Genomic DNA, 11,490 nt, shown 5'->3' on the forward strand with positions numbered 1-11,490 from the left:
AACCCTAGGAGTGTGGATTTTGATTTTCTGGATGCTGTGAATGTGAACTTGAGGGAAAAGTTCAATCATCTTCAACTTGAAAAGTTCATTTCGACAATACGAGGCTTATGCTGAATTAACTGCATATTTCTATTCAAATCTTAGCTTTTGGATGCGAATAGATTCTCCTTCAGCGTTAAAGACCAAGATTATGTTGTGGATATGAATATGCTCAGATGTGTTAGAGTTGAAAGAGGAAGATATCAACCAATTAAAGTTTCCATTGCTCGAGCCACACTTGAACTAGTGAAGGACAGAGAACATATGAGAAGATCACCTATTTAAGGATGAGTGCATTCAACATCTTGCTTCACAAGATTGTGATTAATTGCCTCCGACCGAAATCAACTTCCAAAACTGATGTGTCAAGTTCGGAGGCCAAGCCGATGTATGCCATTCTCCTTGGGAAAAGGTTTTCTCCCTCACACCGTCATGTTTCACATGTATAGAGCAATGATGAAGGACAGAGGTCAACTCCCTTACCCAAGCCTTGTTATGAAGTTATTCAGACATCTGCATATTCAGCCTCCACAAATCTTTTGTGTTCGACCATGCGATCATATGGTGGTAGGACTAAAAATGGTGACCAAAATGCGTCTGAAGGAACTGAGCAAGGAGTTGGAGAAATTCAAGGAGAAGACTCTTGCCAAATCTCATCAAACCTCTTCTGCGGCTAAAAGAAAAGGGAAGGAGCCCATGGTTGCTCCATCCAAAAGAAGAAGAGCTCTCCTCGTTGAGGATGAAGATGATGAAGATGATATCACCATCTCTGCAATGGCTTTGAAGAATTTAAGTCGTCCCGTTCCACAGAAAGACTCGGAACAAATGACAAAAGAAGCAGAGGAGAAGGATGCAGAGGAGAAGGAAGAAGAAGAAAGAGAAGCTGAAAAAGAAGCAGAGGAAGAAAGACTTGAAGAAGAAAGAAGAGAAGAAGGAGAACCTGAGAAACTCTCTTCTCCACCTGTAGGCATGGAAACAGGGGGAGATCAAGAGAAAGGAGTGAAGTCTTCATATCCTGATGCAAGTGAAGGAGTCAGTCGCTCACCTGTAGACCCAGAGGATGTTTATACCTCTCAATTTCCAGAAGAAGGTCATGAAGTTTCATCGCCAAACATGCGAGATTATGCTGATCTACCATCGTCTGCATTTACTCCATCAGATCGAGCCGAAGCAAGTACTCAGACTAATAATGGAGCAGATTTTCGCAGAATCATGGATATTCTCTTGGAAATGCGAGGTCAAATTTATGCCTTGGGATGTGAGGTTCAAAGCTTGAAGAATGAAGGTCAAGCTTCTTCCTGTTCATTGAATGATAAGATGCAAGCCCTCTCTATTCAGAATCAGGCCAATGCCAAGAGTGAGGAGATTGCACAGCTAAAGGAAGATTTTAAAAGGTTGGAAGGCATCGTTCGCCTATGGAAGATTTCCGGCTTGTCCGCGTTCCCAAGCAATCTTGACTTCATCTCATCCTTTTTAATGATGACAAAAAGGGGGAGAGATGCAAGATTTGAGCAAACTTTCTGAGCAAACTTTCAAACCTTCAATCATTAAACTTTTAACCGTTTGTTGGATTGTTTTGTTGTTTAAACTCGTTTGACTTTGACTTTGTTTTGTGTCTGGATGAGAACCGAACTAGACTTGGACTTGACTCGCTTTTATTAAACTAGTATTGATACCTTATGGATGGCTTTATCATATACTAGACTAATCTATTTTCGTGGTTGCAGATTCTAGTGTTATTCTTTTAAGCCATTTATCTCTATAAGATATGCATATGTGTTTGGAAAATGTTTTGCAGTGCCAAAGTTATCCAAATCACAGGAAAGTTTTGTCACCATCAAAAGGGGGAGATTGTTGGAGAAATCTTATTGAAGTGTTTTGAAGTTGACAAAACGTTTCTATCGGGCCTAGTCTCAAGGCTTGCGCACTCATCGTTATTTAAAGTCCTAAGACCTCCGAACAGCCGACTCAAGACTCAAAGTCTATCCTCATTGACAGCTCTAATCCGTTGAAGAAAGGCTATCCAGAACTAGATGTTTCGTCAAGGATTTAACTTTATCAACTGGAGAAGATCTCGTGGCTGGAAGAGACGTAATGGAATCCTTTGATTGATCGAGATTGACTCGATGATTGAAGATCCGGTGATTGCCTAAATATTATTGGAAGGTTCTACTTATGGAAACCGAGATCCTAATTGTATGGGCGAACATGATTGATGGGCTATCGACACGTTCCTTTAATAGCTTGAAGAATTTTCCTAATTGATTCCGTCCAACGGATAGATTGGAGGAATTCCTTTGGTAAGCGCCAACGGGTATGATGGCATAAAGGAGTATATAAGGAAGACGGTCTTAGTTGTTCAAGTAGTGCGCGATAGAAGAATTCCAAAGTCTGAAGCTCTTTTTGTTTAGACAATCCCTTTGAGCAAATACTTGTATACAAAAGAGAGTCTATATTTGTGAGAAACCTTGAGGAGGTGTGATAGAACATCTACACTGTGGAATCAAGGCAAAGCTGTGCTGTAACTTCTCTTTTGATCATAGTGAAATACAGCCGGTGGGCTGTCGGTGAAGAGTGGACGTAGGCTTGGAATAAGCCGAACCACTATAAATCCTGTGTTCAATTTTCTCTTCCTCACTCTCTCTACCTCGATCGTATTTCATTTTGTTAATCAAGAGAGAATTTCCTTTCTATCGTTTGCCAAGAATCGCTTCCGTATCTCGACAAATTGTTTGTGCACCTATTCACCCCCCTCTAGGTGTTTATACTAGCTATCTCAACTTATACCTCCGTCATTCAAGGAGTTTGCAATTCCGGCCATTTGGAAGAGGCTCGAAGACTACTGAGTCATATGGTGCAAAGCAGAGTCATGCCCAATGTTCTAACCTTCAGTATCCTGGTGGATGCACATTGTAAAGAGGGATTGCTTGTAGAGGCAGAGGCCATAGTCGACCACATGATTCAATTAGGTAAAATGCCTCATAATTTCATTTATAGTACAATGATGAATGGTCATTGTTTGCAAAATAGGATGAAAGATGCAATGGAAGTGCTTAATTTGATGGTTGAAAGAGGCTGCTCACCTGATGTTGTTACTTATAACACATTGATTAACGGATACTGCAAAGCAAAAAGAATGGACAAGTCAAAGATGCTTTTCCAAGAAATGCTCCAAAGGGGCCTGATTCCTGGTGTCATAACATACAGCACTCTCATGGACGGATTATGCAAGGTTGGGAACCTTGAAGCCGCGGCGGAGCTAATTAATGAGATGCAGTCTCACAATCTATCTCCAAATCATTATACCTTGAGTTCTTTACTCGATGACTTGTGTAAAACACAGCAGATTGACAAGGCCATGATATTGCTTTGAAAGATGGAAGATTCCAAATTTGTCCTTTAACATTGTGACTTACAATATCCTAATACATGGCATGTGTAATGCTGGAAAGCTTGACGATGCAAAGGGGCTGTTTAATTGTTTGCATGCTCGAGGCTTGCAACCTGGCGTGTGGACCTATAATGTTGTTATCCGTGGGTTGTGCAAAGGAGGTCGCATGGAGGAAGCATATCAGCTGCTAAAAGAGATTGAAGGAAATGGATGCTTTCCAAATGGTGTCACTTATAACACAATAATCCAAGAGCTTCTAAGAAATAAAGAAAACACGAGAGCAGCGCAACTTGTCGGTGAAATGGTCGAAAGAGGGTTTTCTGCAAATGTGGGGACAGCAGAGTTGTGGGTTAAGTATCTTGTGATGGATGGAACTTCTTCCTTTTCTATCTGAACTCTCCATTGTCTTTGAGATGTGTCCACATTTTCAGCTGAAATGTGATGAAGAGTAAACCAGATCAATGGCAAGTTTTCTTCCCCACATCATCTTGTCGAGTCCCATTTACCATTAAAGAAGTAGACTTTTCAATCTAGGAGATTTTTTCGCTAGCTAACACATAAGGCTTTTGGAGGGGTAGAAGGTGGATTTTGTTTCTCGTGTACCTAGGTTCTGTAAGTGATATCTGTATTTAAATGGTATATTCTCTCCATTAGAGCTTCTTGTGTCTAATATTAATCAAACAGATGAAATTTGTACAAATGATCAAGCAGTGTGAGTATGCTTTTGAATTAAATAGACGTTAGTAGCAATAACTTTACTATGTTAGACTTATGTAATTCAGTCATTGAGCAGAAACAGCATGGAACTCTTCCTGAAAATGGAACTAAAGAAATCAAAATGTTTTCAGAAGAGGGCTGCCGCCGCCCGCGGGGGGTGGGGCGGTTGGGCCTGAAAAAATAATGTCATATATCCTGACATAATCTGATCCTAGTGCTTTGAGAGGGGTACTAATTTCTTTCCCTCTTTTCCTAACACAGTCTGATCCCTACATGTCGAATTTATTATAGTTACTTCAAAGAAGATGCATACGTGGAAGGGGATGATATTTTATGATGATGATGGGCACTTTAAATCGATAGTGGAAAATATTTGTGGCGAGCTGGGTACTCTTATTATCAATGTATGTTGATCAGTATTTGGGTTATTTGCCTGCTTCTTACATGCAAACAATAGCCAAGTTTGGAGGAGACGGCATCCTGAACATGGCTGGATGTGTAGGAAAACTGCCTGCAGTATCTTTTCCTCCGAACTGCAAAAAAATTTCTTGAAAGTGTCTGCTGATGGGTGAACATGATTGACGTTGACAGACATTCCCAATGCCCAACCCAGTAGACATCTAGAGCGACACCAATAAACTTGATCACAGGCCCAGATGATGTAACTTTACAATGTCTTTTCCGTTGAATCGAATTACTTTCCCAGTGAATAGGTTGGCTATCGATGGAGATATACTCCTTGCCATGCTTAACTGTTTCAGCTACTGAGTTAGGAACACATTTTATTCTGATTGTTTTTGTGTGTTTCACTTTCCACAGCAGGATTTGTTCGGACAATCTACCTCTTGTCACGCCCTCTACTCTTTGTTTCCTGACACAATCATAGTAGGGTGCAAGTGTTTTAGAGACTGGTCTTACGATTGATGGGAGAGGAGGACACAATATTGCTTGCAATTGACCTGGTAAAATACCAATAGGCATGGAAATAACTCTCCCAGATGCACTCTGGAGGCAACCTTGATGATGGCATTTGATCGTTTTAACCATATGTGATGCTTGATTCTATGCTGTAAGGTAATTTTAGAATGGCAATACTTGCCTCCGATTCATCTGGAATTCGTACACTTGGAGAGGTATTGGTCACTGTTTATAGCAAACATGGAATTTTGCAGGGTATTTCCGTTTACACCCTGTTGCAATGTGACTCAGACGCTCTATTGCAAATTTGGCTTTAAACTCGGGTTGTCCATTAGTGACGGACTCTTCACAAGAGATGAGCCAGAAAAGTGGAATCAAGCTCACGAGAGTAATTGGTCTTCTGCGGAACATGTTCTGAATCTACAACTAACAATTTTCTAATTGCAGTACCATTTCTTGGTCGAACGTAGGCCAGTGTTGCTTATCTAATAGAATCCAGGGACATAGGTTAGGCTGAGATCAAGAAATTCTGGTCCGCTTTCCTTTTGGGCCAACGGCCTAGTTAAAAGGGGTCGCACTTACATGTCTAGAAGAGAATCTTATCACTAATCAAAGAATCTGATCTCAAAGTACATAATCTAGGTTTCCATTGTTTCTGTCGTGAAGTTCGGAACTGCAAGCGAACTTGTGGATACAGCTGAGCAGGGTGATTTGTCCAGTTGGTGGTTTACAAGTTCTTTCTTTGGCAAGTTCTAAAATGAGCGTCATATATAACTTTTAATACTTCTATTGTCCTTCTGTCAAATTTATGAAATGATTCAAATGATATCTCGTCAACATTAACAAAGCATCGCAACAAAGAAAAGAAAACGAAATGAGAGAAATCACTGCTTATCTTCTTCATGAACTTGTTTACCACATGGACGCTTCAGTCATAAGGGATGCAAACAAGTTCCACCATTTTCGCATTTGCGGAGATTGTCATTCTGCGATCAAATATATTCCCATGGCAACTGGAAGATCTTTAGTCTTTAAGGGATGCAAATAGGTTCCACCATTTTATGGATGGAACATGAACATGCAATGACTATTGGTGAAGATGCTCGCTCGACCCATTGACCGAGTATGCTAGGCTAATATTGCTTCGAAAGAGGAAAGACTCCAAATTCACGCCGGATATTGTGACATACACTATTCTAATATAAGGCATGTGTAATTCCGGGAAGCTTAACGATGCTATGGGGTTGTTTAATTGTTTGCATGCTTGAGGCTAGAACCTGACGTGTGAATGTATAGCATTGTCATGTGTAGATTGTGCGAAGGAGGATGTGCGGAGGAGGCATATCAGCTGCTAAAGGAGATGGAAAGTATTGGATGCTTTCCAGATGGCGTCTCTCTTCACATCATAATCCAAGGAGTACTAAGAAAAAATGAAGGCACGAAAGCAGCATAAGCTGTCAGTGAAATGGCCGAAAGGGGTTTTTCTGCAAGTATGGCAACGATGAGTGGTCGGTTAAATATCTGGTGACAAACAGAACTTCTCCCTTTTCTGGTTGAGCTATCCAATTTTTTTTTTTTGAGGTCTGTCCACTCTTCCTATCTGAAAAGTAGGGGTGTGCAAGAGAACTGAGATTCGCCCGGACCGCCCGGAACTGGCGGTTCTTGAGGGAACCGGTCTGGTTCCCGGTTCCAATTTATGGGAACCGGTGGGTACCGGTCCGGTTCCCGGTTCCATGGGTGGATACATCCACCCGCCCACCCGGACCGGACCGATTAATTTTTAATATTAAAAAAAAATTACTAATAACAAACCCTAATCAGGCTATTGATTTGTCTATTTCAGTGATCTTTGAATGTGGTATTTAGTTGGGTTTTTTGCCAAGTTCTTCGTTTGAGTTCAGGAAGTTGTGTAAGTTTGTTGAGTTAAGAAGATATCTTTGTACCATGTGAGATATGGTTGGGGATTTTTTATGCAGCTAACCTGTTTGGTGGATAGAAGTTTTGGCTGGGTGTAATTTTATGAGTTAGTGTATGTGCCCCCAACGTTGACTTTATGTTTCCAATTCGTGGGTGTAGAATGCGTTTTCTTTCCTTCCTAAATTCATGGGGTTCATTGCTTCTTAATATTGAATTTGTTCCGCAAAGCAAGTGAAAGCGGTTTGTCAATACGAAGATGAATTGGTTCCATGGATCCACTCGGGAATCGGACTGATCGGCGGTCCGGTTCCCGGGTGGACCCATCCAACAAACGGTTGGATCTTGGTTTCAATTTTTTGGAACCGGTTCTTAGCGGGCGGTTTCCGGTTTTAGGTCGGGAACCACCCGCCCGGACCATGCACACCCCTACTGAAAAGTGATGAAGAGTAAACTTGACTGAGGGCAAGTTTGATTCCACAAGTCATCTCATTGAGTCCCATGTCCCATTAACGGAGTTGTTTTAAGTTTGGGTTAATATTACAAAAAATTTCAAGCCAGTACATTTGTGATAAACGGAAGGTAAAATCTCAAACTAGTACATCTATCAATTGTTAAGCGTTATCTAACTCAGTAATTTAACTGTAAAATCTAAAATAAGTGGTAAATTTGGTATATATGCACTAATTTTGATCGTAAATATATTAATTTTGGGTTCTTTATAATAATAACTCTATTTTAGAATAATTTGGATGGCCTAATTGGACATCAAAATATGGTATTACTTATGATGTAAATGTCGAATGACTCGATCACATCAAAAGAAGTAACTTCAGCGTGGTTACCCCCTTTATTTTCAAATTAACTGAATATTACATATCTCCCTCCATTATATTTTGGGAAATGGAGTATGACTTCCGAATTCGACTCTGACTAAAAACTCGAAGACCTGTCGAGAAGTGCCATTACAGTCTGCCTTGGTAGGGGGAGAGACAGAGAGACCCTAAAGCAAAGAGCTCTGCAGTTTTCACAATTCATCAGCATCAAGCTGATGAAGCGCGCGACTCTCTGCCCTGCTCATTCCTTCTTCCTTCTGCTTCGGGGTCCAGCTGCCATCTCCTGCGAGTCCTCATCCCTTTCCATTCTCTTTCTCTCTCATCCTTTCTCGGTTTGCCGTCCTCGTCGGAGGTTTTCTTCGACCCCTAACCCTGATTTACACGACCCCAACCGGCTCTTGAGTTACGTGAGGAGAAATTGCAGAGCTGGTGGTGGTGGGTTTACGAGTGTCGGTGATGCCCTGTGTTGCTTCGGTAAAATGATGAAGGCGAGCCCTTTGCCTTCCTCTGGGGATTTCAGTCTACTGTTGGGTGCTATAGTGAGGATGAAGCACTACTCGACTGCCATCCGCTTGATTGAGCGGCTGCCTTCTTTGGGGATCGAGGATGATGTTGCCTTGCTGACCATTTGGACGAATTGCTTCTGCCGGTTAAGGCGGGTTGATTTGGGTTTGTCTATCGTCGGCAGAATCTTCAAGCTTGGGTTTCCCATCACTGTGGTGACGCGGAACACCCTAATTGATGGTCTCTTTATTCAGCGCAAAACTGATCAAGCCTTGAGGTTCCTCGATGATATGGGACGAAATGGCCCCGAACCTAGTGAGACCACGTATGCGATAATCGCCAAGGGGTTATGCAGGGCAGGTAACACCAGTTTGGCGATCGAATTGCTAAGGGACTGGGAAGAGAGAAGCTGCAGGATCAATTCCTTCACGTACAACATAGTAATTGATAGTCTTTGCAAGGAGGGATTGATCGCAGAGGCCTTGAGACTCCACGAGAGCATGAGTAAGAAAGGTATCAAACCAGATGTTGTTACTTATACCTCCTTGATCCACGGTCTGTGCAATGTAGGCCAGATGGAAGATGCTCTCGTATTGTTGAAAGAGATGACAAGCGGAGGCTTACAACCCGACATATTCACTTATAACTCCTTGGTTCATTACTTATGCAACCTAGGCCAATGGAAAGATGCTACGGTCTTGTTGGAGAAGATGATGAAGGCAGGAGTTGAACCAGACGTCATTACTTATACCTCTGTCATTCAAGGAGTGTGCAATTCCGGCCAATTGAAAGAGGCCCAAAGACTGCTGAGTCATATGGTGCAAAGCAGAGTCATGCCGAATGTTCAAACCTTCACTATCTTGGTGGATGCACATTGTAAAGAGGGAATGCTTGTAGAGGCAGAGGCCATAATCAACCGGATGATTCAATTAGGTAAAATGCCTAATAGCGTCACTCATAATGCATTGTTGAACGGTTATTGTTTGCAAAATAGGATGGATGATGCTCTGGCGGTTCTTAATTTGATGGTTGAAAGAGGCTGCTCACCTAATGTTGTTACTTATAACACGTTGATTAACGGATACTGCAAAGCGAAAAGAATTGACAAATCAAAAATACTGTTCCAAGAAATGCTTGAAAGGGGCTTGAATCCTGATGTCATCACGTACAACACTCTCATAAATGGATATTGCCAGGTTGGGAACCTTGAAGCTGCAGGGGAGCTAATTAACGAGATGCGATCTCGTGATCTGTATCTAAGTCATTATACCTTGAATTCTTTCCTGGATGGCTTGTGTAAAACGCGACAGATTGACAAGGCCATGACATTGCTTCGAAAGATAATAAATGGCACGTGTAATGCTGGAAAACTCGACGGTGCAAAGGGGCTGTTTGATTGTTTGCATGCTCAAGGCTTGCAACCTAACGCGTGGACATATAACATTCTCATGCATGAGTTGTGCAAAGGAGGACGTACGGAGGAAGCATATCTGCTCCTAAAGGAGATGGAAGAAAATGGATGCTTTCCAGATGGTGTCACTTACAACACAATGATCCAAGGACTACTAAGAAATAACGAAAATACTAGAGCAGCACAACTTGTCAATGAAATGGTTGAAAGGGGTTTTTCTGCAGATGTAGCGACAATGGAGTTGTGGATCAAATATCTCATGATAAATGGAACTTCTTCCTTTACTAGGAGAACTATCCATTGTCTCTGAGTTCTGTCCAAGTTTTCATCTGAAATGTGATGAAGAGTAAATCAGATTAATGCCAAGTTTTCTTCCAAACATCTTCTCATTGTGTCCCATGTCCCATTGATGAAGTTGTTTCAAATCTGAGAGACAATTCACTGAATCAAACCGCCCAAGATGGCAAATATTTGGAGGGGTATAAGGTGGATTTTTATCCTCATATATCTAGGTTCGGTACGAAATCTCTGTATTGAACTATTATGTGTACTCATCTGTTAGTGCTTTTGGTGCCTAATGTTTTTCAAACAGGGAAATTCATACAAATGATCAAGCAGTCTGAGGATGATATTGTATTAAATAGATGTTAACAGCGATAACTTTACTATGTAATGAAGTATATTATGCCATAAATCCTGATTAGCCTATGTTGTATGTGCTTTGAGAGAGAGATCCTAGTTTTCTGTTATACACTTTCTTTTTTCGCAATCTGATCCTTTCAATGCCCTATTTACCATAGATATTTCAAAGAAGAGGCATACCTTGAAGTGGATGGTGTTTGAATCGGCAGTGGAGTATATTTGGGTCAAGCTGTGTATCGGATTATCACCACAGGTCGATTATATATTTGGTTTATTTGCTCTTCTTACATGCAAATAACAGCGAAGTTTGAGGGACGACTTGCTGACTAAGGAACGTGGTTACAAGTGTATGAAAGCTACTTGAAGTATCTTCCCCTTTGCACTGCGAGGGATTTTCCGAAAAGCATCTGATGATGGGTGAACATGAATGCCATTGACAAACAATGCTAGCCGCCTTGAGCGAGCAACAATCAACTTCATTGCAGTCAGGCCCAGATGATGTAAATTCCATCATCTTTTCCACTGCATCAATTGAATTACTTTCCTGATCAATAGAGGTACATTCCTTGCCAAATTTGTCTGTCTTAATTACTGACTCGGGAGCACATTTTTCTGTTTGTTTTTAAGTGTCTCACTTACAACAGTAGGATTTCCCTGGACAATCTGCCTCTCGGCATGCCCTCTACTCTTTGTTTGCTGACCCAATCATAGTAGCATGCAAGCGTTTCAGAGATGAGTCTTTGAGCTAAGTTCACGCGTGGATACCACGACAGACATGATCAATTGAACTCAGAAAAAATAACTTGTCAAGCAAAAGGTTCAAATTGAAGTTGTGTATATATCTCAAGAGGATCAACTCCTTGGCTGTCTCTTTTGCCCGTTTCCTGATTTGACAACGCAGGTTCATTGGCTTATCAACTGAAGCAAGGCCACTTTTACGATGAAAAGTAAAATCTTCAGAGAAAATTGGTTTCTTAAGTATCTCCTGCTGCATTAGTAGATGCTGGTTTGGTTCAATCTTATGCTGATAAGTCCATTTTCTTTTTCATGCATTAGCTCATCCTCTGTACTTATTTTGGTTTATGCCGATGACCCTTATGTGGTATGACCAGTAATTG

General features: G+C 41.3%; 2 protein-coding genes across 5 annotated transcripts; both read left to right on the forward strand.

Moving 5' to 3' along the window:
* Positions 1-2,908: 2,908 nt before the first annotated feature.
* Positions 2,909-3,412, forward strand: LOC120295556 (pentatricopeptide repeat-containing protein At1g63400-like). The gene has a single exon (XM_039316787.1). The coding sequence runs from the start codon at positions 2,909-2,911 to the stop codon at positions 3,410-3,412; it is 504 nt and encodes a 167-aa protein (XP_039172721.1).
* Positions 3,413-7,939: 4,527 nt separating this feature from the next.
* Positions 7,940-10,659, forward strand: LOC120294903 (pentatricopeptide repeat-containing protein At1g63330-like). 4 transcript variants are annotated; one of them, XM_039315930.1, is made up of 2 exons: positions 7,940-10,216; positions 10,531-10,659. In XM_039315930.1, exon 1 carries the CDS (start codon positions 8,031-8,033, stop codon positions 10,038-10,040), a length of 2,010 nt encoding a protein of 669 aa, XP_039171864.1. In that variant the 5' UTR covers positions 7,940-8,030; the 3' UTR covers positions 10,041-10,216; positions 10,531-10,659. The 4 variants fall into 4 exon arrangements, with proteins under 4 accessions (XP_039171864.1, XP_039171834.1, XP_039171794.1 ...); XM_039315900.1 differs by having other exon boundaries at positions 7,940-10,247; positions 10,531-10,655; XM_039315860.1 differs by having other exon boundaries at positions 7,940-10,242; positions 10,531-10,645.
* The last annotated feature ends 831 nt before the right edge of the window (positions 10,660-11,490 follow it).

The sequence above is a fragment of the Eucalyptus grandis genome, chromosome 1, assembly GCF_016545825.1.
Source record: "Eucalyptus grandis isolate ANBG69807.140 chromosome 1, ASM1654582v1, whole genome shotgun sequence".
Taxonomy (NCBI): domain Eukaryota; kingdom Viridiplantae; phylum Streptophyta; class Magnoliopsida; order Myrtales; family Myrtaceae; genus Eucalyptus; species Eucalyptus grandis.

What these genes read in the sequence shown, in the direction of transcription:
- LOC120295556 (XM_039316787.1), top strand. Translation starts at nt 2,909, where the DNA reads ATGCCCAATGTTCTAACCTTCAGTATCCTGGTGGATGCACATTGTAAA.
- LOC120294903 (XM_039315930.1), top strand. Translation starts at nt 8,031, where the DNA reads ATGAAGCGCGCGACTCTCTGCCCTGCTCATTCCTTCTTCCTTCTGCTT.